The 15,937-nt window shown below is 38.5% G+C and overlaps 1 protein-coding gene across 16 annotated transcripts in view; it reads left to right on the top strand.

Moving 5' to 3' along the window:
- The window catches only part of ASPH (aspartate beta-hydroxylase), a 228,227-nt gene that overhangs the window by 157,773 nt on the left and 54,517 nt on the right, over positions 1-15,937 (top strand). For all 16 annotated transcript variants that reach the window (XM_054561031.2, XM_054561034.2, XM_054561037.2 and 13 more), the window contains 3 exon segments: positions 4,303-4,453; positions 8,727-8,863; positions 15,555-15,653. In XM_054561031.2, the coding sequence (XP_054417006.1) occupies positions 4,303-4,453; positions 8,727-8,863; positions 15,555-15,653 (387 nt within the window).

The raw sequence follows: 15,937 nt of genomic DNA, 5'->3' as shown, positions 1-15,937 counted from the left end.
TTCAACCAACCGCAGATTGAAAATATTCAGAAAAAAAATAAAAAATAACACTGCAACAATTAAAATAATACAAATAAAAATGATATGATATAACAACTATTTACATAGAAGTTACATTGTATTGGGTATAATAAGTAATCTAGTGATGATTTAAATTATACAGGAGGATATGCATAGGCAATATCCAAATACTATACCATTTTATATCAGGAACCTGAGCATCTGCAGACTGAGGTATTGCAGTGCGGCAGTGATGGTGGTGGTCTTGGAACTAATCTCCAGTATATAACTAAGGATGACTGTATATCCTTATTTCACAGTAGAAAATTGAGGTTTAGGCTTCAAGCAATATCTTTTATCTCTAAGCTATTATGCTTCAATGTGTTATTGCTATTAATATTAATGTGGCTTACAGCAAAATTTAGCCATGGTAAATTAAATTTTAATAGAGTAATTTAAAGGAAACTTCAAATTCATAGTAGTTTTAAAAATAAAAATTCAATGGAAGATGTGTTTTATAAGAAGAAATTATGACTTTTTCATTCTTTGTTAGCAGATTAAACAATTACTTTGGAATATTCCAACAAATTTTTAAAATTTAGCAACATTAAGTCATATATAAACTATAGTATCTCTCATTTCTAAAGTAGCACTGATATTGTCTTTTTCTTCATATCACCAAAATTAATTTTGATCAAGTCCCCTGAACACTGGACACAAAATATTAAAATATAAACTCAATTCACTTTATTATCTTTCACAAACCATTAATGCCTTTGAGGCAGAAAATGACACATCTCATAGGAAGATTGGTTGGGTTAATTAGTTAGAGTCAACAAAAGGCTTTGCGATGTTAACATCCTGTAACAAATATTCAGTTTCAGTTTAGCTTGTTTTATCTACAGATGCTAAACTGATAAAAATCAATCTGCAGACTTTTCAGTGCAAGTGCCTATCAGTTTTATTCAAGAGATTATAAAAAATTATGTGCCATTTTAGTAGTGATATTTTTCCAGTTCTGCAAGTTGTAAATGTTAATACTTCATTAAAACAAAGGGCCCTGGGGCACCAGAGAGGGGACAAGGCATACAGATTATACTATCTCTCTCCCTTTTCAGATTGAGTTTAAAGATGTTTATTCCAGTCTCAATAAAGAAGGATTATCTTGGTAGGCATTTGTCCTCTCACTAATGCTATGGAGACCTCCAGTTCCAGGATCTTTTTGGGCACTCTGTAGGTTCAAAATGAAGAGAGTGAACGACAGATGGTTTACAATTTACAATGGTTTTTCTTAACAATTTTTCAACTTTATAATGGTGTGAAAGTGATACACATTCAGTAGAAACTGTACTTCAGTATAGTATCCAATAAATTACATGAGATATTCAACATTTTATTATAAAATAGGCTATATGCTAGATAATTTTGCACAAATGTAGGCTGATTAAGTTTTCTGAGCACATTTAATGTAGGCTCTGCTAAGCTATGATGTTCAGTAGGTTATCTGTATTAAATACATTTTTGACTTACAATGTTTTCAACTTACAATGAGGTGTAACTCCATCGAAAGTCAGTGAACATCTGTAGACAGTTTTGAAAGGACTCTCAGGTCTAGAACTCTGTGTTTCTGCAAAGTTATCTATCAACATTCATATTCTGGGGAGTTAACTCACTATAACAAAACTCACAAGGAGCTGATACCTATACAGAAGAGCCAGTATATGAATACATAATAGAAGGCCATGCCAGCATCATGATCAGTGTGGGTCATTGACACTGGACTTTCTGTCCTGGTAGATAAGACTAGTCTGGAGACCATTTACAGACTTCCAAAGATAGTGAATGGTCTGGAGCATATCTCCATTTAGCAAGGGTGAATTTCCTTTTCTAATCTAGAGATTTTTATCCTACCAAGTTTTCTTTCTCATAAATCTGTCCACTTCTATCACTACTGCTTTAATTCTAGTTCTCATCATCTTGGGTAACTTATCCTAATCAGTTCATATTATCAAGTTATTTCATTGATGTGTTATTTTGTGAAAAAAAAATCCCATAGTTGTCTTATTTTGTCAATTTGTGCTGATTCTTAGGTTTGTTTGTTTGTTTTTTACTTTGGGATATGGGAGGGATGGGTCATTTTCTTACTGTGCCCTCAAATTATGGAGCGATACTTCATTTTGGTTCTGCATACATCTATATATTAACTACAGCACACATTTTAACAACATAAACATGTTTAAATATTATGAGAAAAAAATATATGCTACTTTTAGCGTCTAGCCAGAATCATTTTTCCTCAAATAATAGTCTTCAGATTGTAGCCTCCTAAATCTGATGAGATATTAATGACATTTTACACATTCTCCTCTCTCTTCCTGCCTCCAGTATTTTACTTCCCATTCTCAGTTTCCAGCTAAGAATGTTGATTCTTATTTCGTTAAGAATATAGAAATATCCAGACAATTTCCACATGATGCTGCTACTATGCTAACAGCCATCCTCTACCTGTGCCCATATGCTCTGCCTTCCCTCCTGTTAGCACAGATGGACTATTCTGGTCCCTGTTCATCTCTCACCTGCTGAAGGACATCCCTTTAATTTTTGTGTCTCCTTCTGTATCATCAGATTTTCCCTCTCTACTGAGTCTCTTGCATCTCCTTGGAAACATGCTGTACTATTTCCCATCCTTAAAGAACTCCCCTTGTCTGCACATTACCCTCTGCCAGCTGGCTCATTTTTCTGCTCTGCTTTAGAGTGAAACTCTTCAAAAGAGTTATCTCCACCTCCTTCCATTTCATGTTTTCTTGAACCTGCCATACTCTGGTGCTCCCTCCTTTTTGCTGCTCCTCCCTTGTTATCCTGATCTCTAGTGACCTTTAAACATTGGAGTTCTTTAGGATTCAGTTCTTGGACTGCTTCTTTTCTCTGTCTACACTCTTGACTGCTTCTAGCTTCCTAGCTTTACATACCGTCTTCATCCTTGATGATTCCCACACTTAACTTCTCTTACTCTGACCTCCCTCCTGAACTTCAGACTCATATATGCCCCTTCCTGGTCAGTAACTCTATTTGGATATCTTATAGGCATTTTAGGTTTAATATATCCAAAACATATCTCCTGATTCTATACTGCCCCCAAACCTGCTTCTGCCCTTTCTTCCCATTCTCAAGGAATGACGGTTCATCCACTAATCACTGAAGCCCAAACCTTGTTCATTCTTGGTTTTTCTCTCTCCCCTTTTCTCACACCCTACATTTAGACCATCAGCAAATCTGTTGGCTCTGACCTTCAAAATGTATCTATAATCTGACCACTTGTTACCACTTCCATTACTGCTACCTTAGTCCAAGCCATAACCATCCCACACCTGGATTCCTGCTGGAGTGTTCTGCCTCCCCCAGCTTCTCAGTCTGTTCTCCATACGGCTGCCACCATGATCCCTCAACACATACATCAGATCATTTCAAAAGCCCCCATTGTCTTCCCATCTCACTTTGTGTACTAGAATTGTCAATATCTTGCCAGGCCCTACTTTACCTGATAGCCTCCACTGGTCTTCCCTTTCCTCCCCTCCACTGCACTGGCCTTTCCTCGATTCCTCACTCCTACCTCCAAGCCTTTGTTCTTGCTCTTTTCCCTGCCTAGAATGCTACTCCCCAAGGTATCTTCATAATTTGCTCCCTCTCTTCTTTCAGGCCCTCCCCCAATCATCCTGATTAAATTAGCAACTTCTTACCATTCCCACCCAGCATGCCTAAGCCTGCTTTGTTTTTATCCACAGCACTTATGGCTGTTAGACACATGGTACCTTTATTTGTTTAATTATATTTGCCACCTTTCCAAAATGGATGCAAAGTAGAAGCAAAAAGGACTTTGTCTGTTTTGTTCAATATGCCTGCCATATTTGTAGAAGAGTGCCTCTTTCGCAGAAAACAGTTGTTAAATGAATGAATGCACACATGAATAAATTAATGAAAGAACGGGAACTTGGGCTGGAGACCTGCCTATATAATGTTAGTGTGTAATAGGATATACATCTCCATCAGCCCCAGCATGTATTAGTCCTGCCTTTATGACATTCTTTCTTGTCTTTAGTAACAAACTTTTCTTTGTATTATTAAAGTAGTGTATTGATTTTCTGTCTTTTGTTAGTTTTTTTAATCTCTTGATAAGGAGAAAAGGCTAATGTGTCTTACATTTCTTTTAAAGCATGTCCAAAAGCTAACTTTTTATGAATATTTTGGGTAATTACAAACACAGCTAGTCATGGGACATTTATCCAGTCTGGGGACTTCTTCTAGTGTGAGGATGATTTGGCTGAGAAGAGGAGAAGCAATGAGGTGCTACGTGGAGCCATCGAGACCTACCAAGAGGTGGCCAGCCTACCTGATGTCCCTGCAGACCTGCTGAAGCTGAGTTTGAAGCGTCGCTCAGACAGGCAACAATTTCTAGGTAAGATGCAATCAAAGGTAATTCAGTAGGAAATGGCATACTTTTTATCTTGAAGAAGCTGAAGACTGTATTCTTCTCTTAGAAGAATTACATGGGAGGAAACCTGAGTTTTACAACTGATTTCAAGTAATGTGTCTGTCCTAGGCTCACCATCTCTAAAACTGAAATTGTAATCCTAACCTTAATAGAGGCATGCCTCACAGATACTGTGGGTTTGGTTCCAGACCATCAGAATAAGGAGAGTTACACAAATTTTTTGATTTCCCAGGGTATCTAAAAGTTGTATTTATACTATGTCGTAGTGTCTTAAGTGTGAAATAACATTATGGCTTAAAAAACAATGTCCAAACCCTAATTTAGAAATATGTTATTGCTAAAAAATGCTAATGATAATCTGAGCCTTCAGTAAGTTATAATCCTTTTGCTGATGGAGGGTCTTGCCTCAATGTTAATAGCCAGTGACTGATCAGGGTGGTGGTTGCTGAAGGTTGGGGTGACTGAGGCAATTTCTTAAAATAAGGCAACAATGAAGTTTGCTGCACTGATTGACTCTTCCTTTCAGGAAAGATTTATCTGTAGTTTGCAATGCTGTTTGACAGTATTTTGCCCACAGAACTTTTTTCAAAATTGGAGTCAATCCTCTCAAACCCTGCCACTGCCTTATCAACAAAGTTTATGGAATATTCTAAATCCTTTGTTGCCATTTCAACAATGTTCACTGCATCTTCACCAGGAGTACATTCCATCTCAAGAAACCACTTTCTTTGCTCATCTGTAAGAAGCAACTACTCATCTATTAAAGTTTGATCATGAGATTGCAGCAAATCAGTCACATCTTCAGGATCCACTTCTAATTCTAGTTATCTTGCTATTTCCACATCTGTAGTTACTTCCTCCACGAAGTCTTGAACCCCTCAAAGTCGTTAATGAGGGTTGGAAGCAACTTCCTCCCCAAACTCCTGTTAGTTTTTATATTTTGACATTTAAATAAAATGTATTTGTTAAAGAATAGAACTTAAAAGTCTAAATTACTCCTTGATCCATGAACTGCAGAATGGATGTTATGTTAGCAGGCATGAGAACACCATTCACCTCCTTATACATCTCCATCAGAGTTCTTGCTGACTAGGTGCTTATCAATGAGCAGTAATATTTTGAAAGGAATCTTTTTTTTTTTTAAGGACTCAACAGTGGGCTTAAAATATTCAACAAACCATGCTAGATGTCCTATCATCCAGACTTTGTTTTCCCATTTATAGAGCACAAGTAAAGTAGATTTAGCATAATTTTTAAGGGCCCCAGGTTTTTCAAAATCGTAAGTGAGCACCGGCTTCAACTTAAAGTCTCCAGCTGCATTAGCTCCTAACAACACAGTAGGTGTATCCTCAAAACTTTGAAAGCAGGCATTGACTTCTCCTCTCTCACTATGAAAGTCCTGATGGCATCTTCTTCCAACAGACAGTGATTTTGTCTACATAGAAAATCTGCTGTTTAGGGTAGATCACTTCATCAGTGATCTTAGCTGTTTAGTGTAGATCACTTCATCAATGATCTTAGCTAGATCTTCTGGAAACTTGCTACAGCTTCTACATTAGCACTTGCTACTTCATCTCACACTTGTATCTCATGGAGATGTTTTCTTCATTTAAATTTCATGAACAAATCTCTGCTAGCTCTCTTCTCCCTCTTTCTTCCCATTTTATGATAGCTTGTATACTTTGCCTAAGGAATCATAGATAATAGATTAATAGGTCTGGAATAAAAAACTCTTCCTGTGATACCAAATTCTTTTCTCCCTTAACTATAGCAAAATGATTCATGGAGGTTGAAATTATCTGTGGAAATTTTGTATAAATGAATAATAGCTGTTTCTGGTACTCTAAAAAAAAATTTACTGGTAAGATTTGACCCTATATCAAGGAAAATGCTAGAAAAAAATTAATCATGAAGTAAATTTGCAAATGCTTTGAAAAGAACATCATATCATATATCATCAGATTTAGGAGGCTACAATCTAAAGCCTATCATTTGAGGAAAGATGATACCAGCTAGATGCTAAAAGTAGCATACAAATATAGAACATCCTATACCATCCTCTGGACTGACCCAGGTTCCCAGTACCGAAGGCAGGTAAGACTAGCTGTCAGCTAACTTCACGATAACGAGGCTTATGATTCTCTCCTCATAACAGATCATCAGTCAACATGGAGGGAAGGAGCTAAGCCATGAGTCACTGCCAAGGCAGGTGCTTGGCTGGCCAGAAAGTTACATGGACAGATTATTAATGTCACTTAAGGGAGGCTCCTATAGATTAGAGTCAAGGCCCAATGGACCCCCCTATCAGTTTTCCGAGGATTAGAATGAAGAGGAGTTGTATCACTTTTGTAGATGAACAAAATAGGACTAAAGTCCATGTGATGATTAAAAATGATAAGAAATGGTCAGTTAGACTAATATTCATAGGGACCAGTGCAGCAGAAGAAAAACACGCAGCACAAATTCAGCACAGAAAAGGCAGGGCCGGGACTCCAGAGAGGCAATGTGGACACTCACCATGGACGCAGAATCAGCGTTACTGGCCGGGTGCAGTGGCTCACGCCTGTAATCCCAGCACTTCGGGAAGCCGAGACAGGCAGATCACCTGAGGTCAGGAGTTCCAGACCTGCCTGGCCACATGGTGAAACCCGGTCTCTACTGAAAATACAAAAATTAGCCGGGCATAGTGGCGGGCACCTGTAATCCCAGCTACTCAGGAGGCTGAGGCAGGAGAATCACTTGAACCCAGAAGGCAGAGGTTGCAGTGAGCCGAGATCATGCCATTGCACTCCAGCCTGGGCGACAGAGCAAGACTCCATCTCAAAGAAAAAAAAAAAGAATCAGCATTACTGAGTTTTCCTCTTGCCTCATAGTGGTATGGCTCTGCTTAGCAATGTTTAGTGATTCTGTCACTGAAGTGTTAACATTTTCTTCATCGTGAATGTTTTACATTAATATTGATTTTTTAAAAGGATGCATTAAACTAGCCTTCACATCAAAATTATGAACTTTTTTGGCATCCTCTGAAATCTAACTCTGAGTGCCTCTCTGGCCTCACCCTGTCCTCGGCCCTGGGAAGGTGACTGCCTCGTCCACAGCAATCCATCAGCATTTGAATGTAGTCCTCTCAGAATGTCCTTGAGAATGAAGCAAGTTCACTCGAGAAGGCTCTGAGGCAAATGGAGACAGAAGATTTTAGTGAAAATGACAAGGTGGTGAAGTTGGTCACAACACAACAGGGTTCCCAGATGCAGAGTGGAAGGGACGGGGAGCAGATGGCTGCAGGAGGTGTTTGTGTCCATGCTTTTGTTGTGGATAATAGGAGAATTCTAGAAGAAAGTGGGCAGATAGGGGGAAGTAAAGGTATAGAAAAGGAAGCCCAGATTTGTTAGTGAGGAAATGACTACGGTTCTGGTTGGAATATGATTGGCTGGTAATAGGGCATAGGCCATTGAATGAGTTGGTGATGCTTTATGGCAGATGGTTTGGCAGTGGAATATACAGCTGCTTTAGCATAATGACACTCCTATCACTCTCCTAGACTGTGGGCAACTAAGCCCTTTAGATAATTCATGGCTTTTTTTATTGATGCTAGTCCTCTTTTTGCACATGTTCTTTCATACAGATAATTGAAGCTGGGTTTTTTCATGATTCATGCGTGCAAAGTATGCCTTTGTCCACGAGAGGGCCCCATAATACTGGATGATGTATCATTTGCTCCATGACTAAGTCATTACCTAGAGATGAGTACACTTGTCATTCATAGGGGATGTGTCAGCAGTTAGGTACTGTCCTATGTACTTTGGTGCCTTTTCGAATTTCATACAGGATGCTAGACCCTGAAGTTAGTTAAGACTTTTTACTGCTTTTCCCCTATTCATAAAGTTAATAAACCAGAAAGATTTCAGCATAACTTTTTTTTAACAAGGAATTGTTAACTAAGTTTTTCTTGAGAAGGAATTTAACTTAAAATGGTAAACATTGCTGAATTTAAAAAATGAGAATGTCTTTAGAATGTTTATAATCAAAACCATATTCAGTATCTACTTATGGCAGTTATTAATACCATTGCAACTACATTATGAAACCCTACTAGGTACTTAGTAAACCACTAATAAAGCCGGATTTGAGCTGGTTCTCAGGCTCTGGTGAATAGTCTCTCATGACTTACATTCTCAATACAAAAGTGTACATAATCTGTTTTTATTTCTATTTTTTTTAATTCCTATCTACTCAGGTCATATGAGAGGTTCCCTGCTTACCCTGCAGAGATTAGTTCAACTATTTCCCAATGATACTTCCTTAAAAAATGACCTTGGCGTGGGATACCTCTTGATAGGAGATAATGACAATGCAAAGAAAGTTTACGAAGAGGTAAGCATCAATCTTGTATTAACTACGTCAAATTAAGTTCTAAGGCTATTTGCAAATTACATTTATTATACCCAGTCTCTATTTTAAATTAAGTTAAAAAGCATGTAAGTATTCTTATAGTTAACATATTCTAAACTATGTTTTAACAATGCTTTTTTTCCTAGATCAGAAGATTTTTAAATTTTAGTTAACACTTAGTACATTAAGCCTTCAACTTATAATTGTGATTCTTTTAAAACTTCATATTTACTTTCCATACATAGTCTTTCTAAAATTGTTCTTTATGACAGGAAGAAGAATTTAAGTTCCTGTGAATGTTACACACACACACACACACACATGCACACTCTCTCTCTCTCTTTCCTTTTTTTTTTTTTTTTTTTTTGGCAGAAGTATGGTCTAGAGAGAGGCTATGGAACAGGGACCTTTCAAGCATGTGACATAAATTACTCACTTTTCAGCAGGGCATTGACTCTTCAAATCCTCTGGCAAGGATGCCTTTCAAAGGATTTCTACTTTATAACAGATGTTGATAGATAACCTATAAGTCACAAGTAACTAGAAAATCTAGACAAATGTGACTTCTTTAGGCAGTGGAGGAATTCATTTGATAAAGAATGAACAGGATGCCCAATGAATTTTGAAGATGGAGAAAGTTAATGCCTCTGTAAAAGAAAGATGAACATGTTTACTTGTTATTCTTTAATTTAGGCCCTTTGATCAATGGTTTTCAAGCTGGTGAAGTCTACATCAAGATGCTACCACTCAGTGATAGTCAGTATGATTTCTGCTACAGTTTTGTTTTGTTTTTGTTTTTATTTTTGACACGCAGTCTCACTCTGTTGCCCAGGCTGGAGTGTAATGACGTGATCATAGCTCACCTCAGCATCCATGTCCCAGACTCAAGCAATCCTCCTGCTTCAGCCTCCTAAGTAGCTGGGACTACAGACACATGCCACCATGCCCAGCTAAATTTTAAAAAATTCTTTAGTGATGGTGAGGTCTTCCTATGTTACCCAGGCTGGACTCAAATTCCTGGCCACAAGTGATCCTCCTGCCTCAGCCTCCCAAATAGCTGGGATTGCAGGCACAAGTCATCTCACCCTACTCCTTTTACAGTATTTTTTAAATGCCATCAAGAACAGCAATTTCATAATCTGGCAGGGACTGGGTCAATTCCCAAAGTGGTACTTTCCTCTGTGTATTGCTATTATTGTGTAATGAAAATCATTGAATTTTGAAGCAGTTGTCTTTTTACCTTTCTCATAATTTTTATATTTTCTGAGAGAGCAGAAATAAGACCTTTGCTTTTATAACATCACTAATAGCTACACAGGGTGGATTGAACCTTTAATGTTGACAATGTGTGCCATTTACTAAAGACCTATTCCAGGTCATAAATTAATTCCATGTGGAACATTCCATTTGTTAATGGCCAACACATAACACTCAATGCCCTGTCTTACAGAGTATGGTTAAGAGAAGCATCATATACCTCAGTGAATCAGGGTCTGTGAATGTAAGAATTGTGAAGTTATAACAAACACATCCATTATTTTGTCACTGTCAGAGGCCACAAAAATGGAACTTGTAGAATTCCTTCCTTCCTTCCTTCCTTCCTCTGTCCCTCCCTCCCTCCCTCTCTCCCTTCCTTCCTTCCTTCGTTCCTTCCTTCTTCCCTTCCTTCCCTTACTCCTCATTCCCTTCCTTCCTTGTAGAATTCTTCCCTATTTTCTTTCTTCTGTCCCTCTACCCCTCCCTCTCTCGCTTACTACCTTCCTGCACTCCTTTCTCCTTCTTTCTTTCCATCTAAAAAACATTCTCAAGTGTTGACTGGGTGCAAGCACGCTTGAGGTTAGGGCAGGATCTGACAGCATACTGGTTTCTCTAATACACTGTGGATTTGTCCTTCCTCACCGTTTTAAAACCTCACTTCAGGATATTCATCCCTTTACCTGACGCTAAATCTCAGATATGTGAAACATTTTACTTCATCCTGAAAAATAAAATTTACCTGTTGTTTATACATTTTATATAATAATCTCATTTGAATATGCATAATAGGATGCAGAAAGTCTAAAATATAAGGACATTATACAATTGAGTGAGTTTTTTTTTTAAAGCATGAATAGACTGAAAATATGTGTGAGGGTTGCCTTTTTTCTGGTCCTCTCACTTTTAAGTTAATAAGCTATTATCTAATGGAGTCTCTTTCATTAACCAAGGTTTTTCTTGATATGTTTATGTTAAAGATCATTTTTAGAAAACAGACATTGTAATTTTATATTTTTCTTCATGTTAATTATTACTTTTGAGTACATTTATAAAAATCATTGATATTTTTATTTTTCCAGTTTTTTGCTGCTTTTAGTTGCAACAAAGAAACTGGCTTTAAAATGGTGTGACATCGTTTGCTCCAGTCTGTAGCTTTTTGCGGCCCCTCCTGGGATTCTCTTGCAAGTCGGCAACATTAGCAGCTGCCCAGGCGCTACAGTGGGGAGTTTCATGCCACTCCTGACTCACCCGCCACTGCTCACGTATACCCATTCACTCAGTCAGCACACATCTATTAAAACCCATACACACTAGCTACAGAAACAGTAGTTAATGAAACCCACTCAGAATGTGCCCGTATGAAGTTTATAAACTGGTACCAAATCACGAATTTGTGTTCATTTTAACTTCTGATTAACTTTCAAATCCCTTCCCTTTGTAACCAAAGCACCCGTCATCTCTTGCCTGAGCAGGGACAGGTTGATCCTGTCCTGGCTTGCTCTCCCCCAACCTTCACTAACACTAAAACACAACACTGATCATCTCCCTCGGCTTTAAATCTTCTGTTGTTCTCATTTCCTGCAGCAGTGGTCTTCAAACATGCTTGATGGCGGCGCTTCCAGACAAAAATGTTCAAGCAAATGCCTGAGATATGTTTGTATACTTATATGTTATGTGTACATGTATGTACCCACATAATATTATGTATATATATATGCACTAATATATATGTGCATTACAAAAGGTACATACCCCAAAACAATTTTTAAGATGATGTCAAATATAAAATTCTATTTAACTGCCAGAAAATCTTTTAACTCTTGCTGAAAAATTAATATTTATGATTTTATGATTATATAACTTTTTAAAATCCCAGGAATGTATCACACAAAGAGTTTGTACTGGGGATAGAAATGTCAGCTGTATGAAGTTGTGGTTGTTTTTGTCTGTGCTTTGTGTTTGTGTATGGATGTGTGTGTTTTATAGAGAGAGAGAAAGAAAGAGAGAGACAATCTGTCTAATATTACGGTTGGCCCTTGAACAACACAGGGGTTAGGGATGCTAACCTCCTGAGCAGTTGAAAATCCATGTGTACATTTTGACTCCCCAAAAACTTAACTACTAATAGTCTACTGTTGACCAGAAGCCACTGGGTAGCATAAACAGTCGATTAATGCATATTTTGTATATGTACTATATGTTATATTCTTATAATGAAGTAAGCTAGAGAAAAGAACATGTTATTTTAAAAAGCATAAGGAAACTCAAAGAATATAATTGGATTATTTGTAACACAAAGGATAAATGTCTGAGGGGCTGGATACCCCATCTTCCATGATGTAATTAGTATGCATAGCATGCCTGTATCAAAACATCTCATGTACCCCATAAATACATACACCTACTATGTACCTACAAAAATTAAAAAATTAGAAAAAGAAACTTTAAAAACCATAAGGAAGAGAAAATATATTTGCTGTTCATTAAGAGGAAGTGGATGATTAAAGTTTGCATCCTCACTGCTTTCACGTTAACTAGGCCGAGGAAGAGGAGGAGAATGAGGGGGAGTTGGTCTTGTCTCAGGGGCAGCAGAGGCGGAAGATAATCCATGCAGTTCAAACCCATGTTGTTCGAAGGGCAACTGTAGCCTCAATCTGGGTTTTTTAGAAATCTCATAAAACCATTTGTCATTTTCTGAGGGTTTGTTGATTACAACTAGATAATACAACCTGCATGTCCATTACACATCCGCATATAAACTGCAGTGAGCATGGTACCCAAGCACAAAGAAGCAAGCAGGGAGGGCAGCACTGTCAGCTACCCTGGGGCCTGAGCCCCGACCCTCGCCTCCTGACAGTGTTTTTCCTGAATGGGACACATGGCTGTCCACCATGCAGATCACAGTAGAGCCACAGAGCTTGTTTCACACTATTTGAGAGACAGATACAAGTAGAAGTGTACGTAATTTTTTTCTACTCCCCAGGAGATTACCTTGCACTTGATACTAAACAGGACCCTTTGTGATTTAATTTGACTTCTGCCTTTTCTCCAATCTCTTCTATCACCTTTTGTTCATAATTTAACAACATTCTCTTTTGCTCTTCCTGGCCCACTATCCCTTTCTACTCACTTTCTAATACACCTTGAATGCCTTTTCCTCCACCATCCCACACTTCCTTTTCCTGGTGAACTCCTATTTATCCCTAAATACTTTTCAGACCTTGGCCCTGCCCACACTCACCCTAGAGTGAGCCAGGTGCCCCTCTTGTATAACCCCTGCATGCTTCGTGCCTATCTATAGCTACATTTATCATCTTGCATTGTCTACTTCTAAATCTGTCTCCCTCACTTGAGTGAGAGCCCCCTGAGAAAAGAGAGTATATCTCATTTATCTTTCTATGCCCAGGGCCTGGAAGAGTTCTGTGTGTTCTAAGATGTCTAGTAAATCAATAAATGTGTTAATTACTTGAGATAATGGCTGTGTGCCTGCAGTAGGCAGAAATGTCATCTGTGTAGCTGTAATAATTATAATAATCCCTCTTATGCTGGCAGAATCATCATCTGTGTCAATTTAGCTCAATGCCAGAGGTATTTATTGAGCTCCTGCTCAATGTCTAGCTTGGGAACAGTACTGTGGAAGCTGCAGAAAAGCAGGATCTGGGCTTTCGGAGGTCTAGTTAGGGAGGAAAGCCCAGCATGTACTCATCTGAGCATTTAGTACAGGTTTCTCAGGCACCTGAATGCTGTACTATGCATAGCAGGCAGTGGGAATGAGCAATGAGCAAAACAGACAAAATCCCTGTAGAGCTTGCATCTTAGTGGGAGGAATAAAAGTACACTAGGTCAGATGGTGGTAAGTGCTATGAAGAAAAGTGAGTCAAGGTAAAGAAGTTGGAGAGTGACTAGGGATGGAGGGTGTTCTGTTTTAGTAGTGGGGGTGATGGTCAGGGTAGGCTTCACGGAGGTAAGGAAGCTTGCTGTGGGGATGTCTGGCGGAAGAGTCTGAGCCAGAGGGGTACTGTGAATGCAAAGACCCTGAGGCAGGGGTATCTTTGGCTTGCTGTGGAGCAGCAAGAAGTCCAACATGCCTCAGAGGCTTGGCTGGGAGGGGCAGGAGCAGGAGAGGAGGCCAGAGCAATGGAGAGGCCCAGCCAAGGGAGGCCTTGGGGGTGGTTCCAGGAACTCTATCTTGCACTCACTCTGAGTGCAGTGCAGCAGAGGAGGGTTGAGATCTGACCTAGGATTTAGCAAGCGGAGAGTGGACTACACAGGGGCAGAGCCAGGTGTGCAGAGGATCTGCAGTGAGGAGGCTTCTGTAAGAAGATATAGAGAGATGATGAGACATCTCTCTTGGGCCAGGGTAGCCGTGGTGAAGGAAGTGACACATGGTATGTTTCTGAATATATTTTGAAGGTAGTGTTGACCAGATTTGCTAATCGATGAGGTGCAGGACAAGATGCAAGCTGAAAATGCTACAGCATCTGCAGTATGTGTTGTGTGGTCCCCCCCGAGGGCCTGGTGTCCCCTGCGTGTACACTTGATCCTTCTGTGTAACCCCATTTTAGCCCTACTGTGTCTGAGACTTCCCATTTTCTACTCAGACTCAAGGATGGAGAGAAGAGATGGGAGATGCATCTTTCCTACATGCACCAACTCAAACCTTCTCCATCCTTCTCTTTTGTTCCATAAATTAGTTTGTCTAAGTAGTTTTTCAAGTTGAGTGTTGTTGTTCTGGTTTCTCACTATTAATATTTAATTTAGAGGCACTTTGCATAATTTATCTTTAAATCATAATGAATGCATATAATAATAAACAATGACGTGATTTATATGAAATATTTACCTGGGTTTTATCACAGAATATTGGATTTGCTCACCACTTTATCTTCAGGGCTTAAAATGGTCTGGGCACTCAAGAAGTCTTCTGTTGAATGAATGGATTGTGATGTATCACAAATCCAAATCTAAATTTTCTCTTAATTAAGGAAATGTATAAAGCTTGTATATGAAGTGATGTCTAATAACCATTCAGAATTATCTTCAAGTATAGCAAATTTAAAGCCATTTTCCCTTGATCACTAAAAAATATTGAAGTCATATCAATTGAGAGATATTTTGCTGATTTGCATTGTTAAAGTGATGCTTTAATGGTTATTGCCTTTTCATTCATTTCTTCATTCTTGAAGAACCATTATGTAAATGTGAAAAGCATATTGAGTTGAGAGAAAATGGAGCCATTTAAGCGTAATGATATTGCCATGAGACAAAGTACTATGGTGTTTTCAGCTGTAACATCATAATCCAATCCAAGCACAACAAAGCTAATTAAAACTGGTTTTGACAGTCATTTGTAGATTTTTTTAAGCAATCACCTATGTTTTCTTTGAGTTATGTTCTGTGTTTTCTTTGAGTTTAGGTGCTGAGTGTGACACCTAATGATGGCTTTGCTAAAGTCCATTATGGCTTCATCCTGAAGGCACAGAACAAAATTGCTGAGAGCATCCCATATTTAAAGGTAATGCTCACTGCTTCTCCTCTCCTTTCATCTTTTGAGTCCTTCGAGTTATTGGGACACACTTGCTTATTCCTTGTAGATTGATTGCATGCACTGCTGCGTATTTTCATCCTCAGGATGTCCACCCTCAGACCATGACATTCATAAGCAATGTGGGCCTCCACTGTAACCAACAGTGTCAGATATCAGAATACCAACCACTTGAGCAGAGATGATTTGGAAAATACTTTATTTAAAAATTTATAAAACTGAAGTTGTTGTTAGTTTTTAAATAAATGGCAAAG

The sequence above is a fragment of the Pongo abelii genome, chromosome 7 (genome assembly GCF_028885655.2).
Source record: "Pongo abelii isolate AG06213 chromosome 7, NHGRI_mPonAbe1-v2.0_pri, whole genome shotgun sequence".
Classification (NCBI taxonomy): Eukaryota; Metazoa; Chordata; class Mammalia; order Primates; family Hominidae; genus Pongo; species Pongo abelii.
Note: the sequence above shows the minus strand (reverse complement) of the source record. Positions and strands in the feature narration are given on the sequence as shown.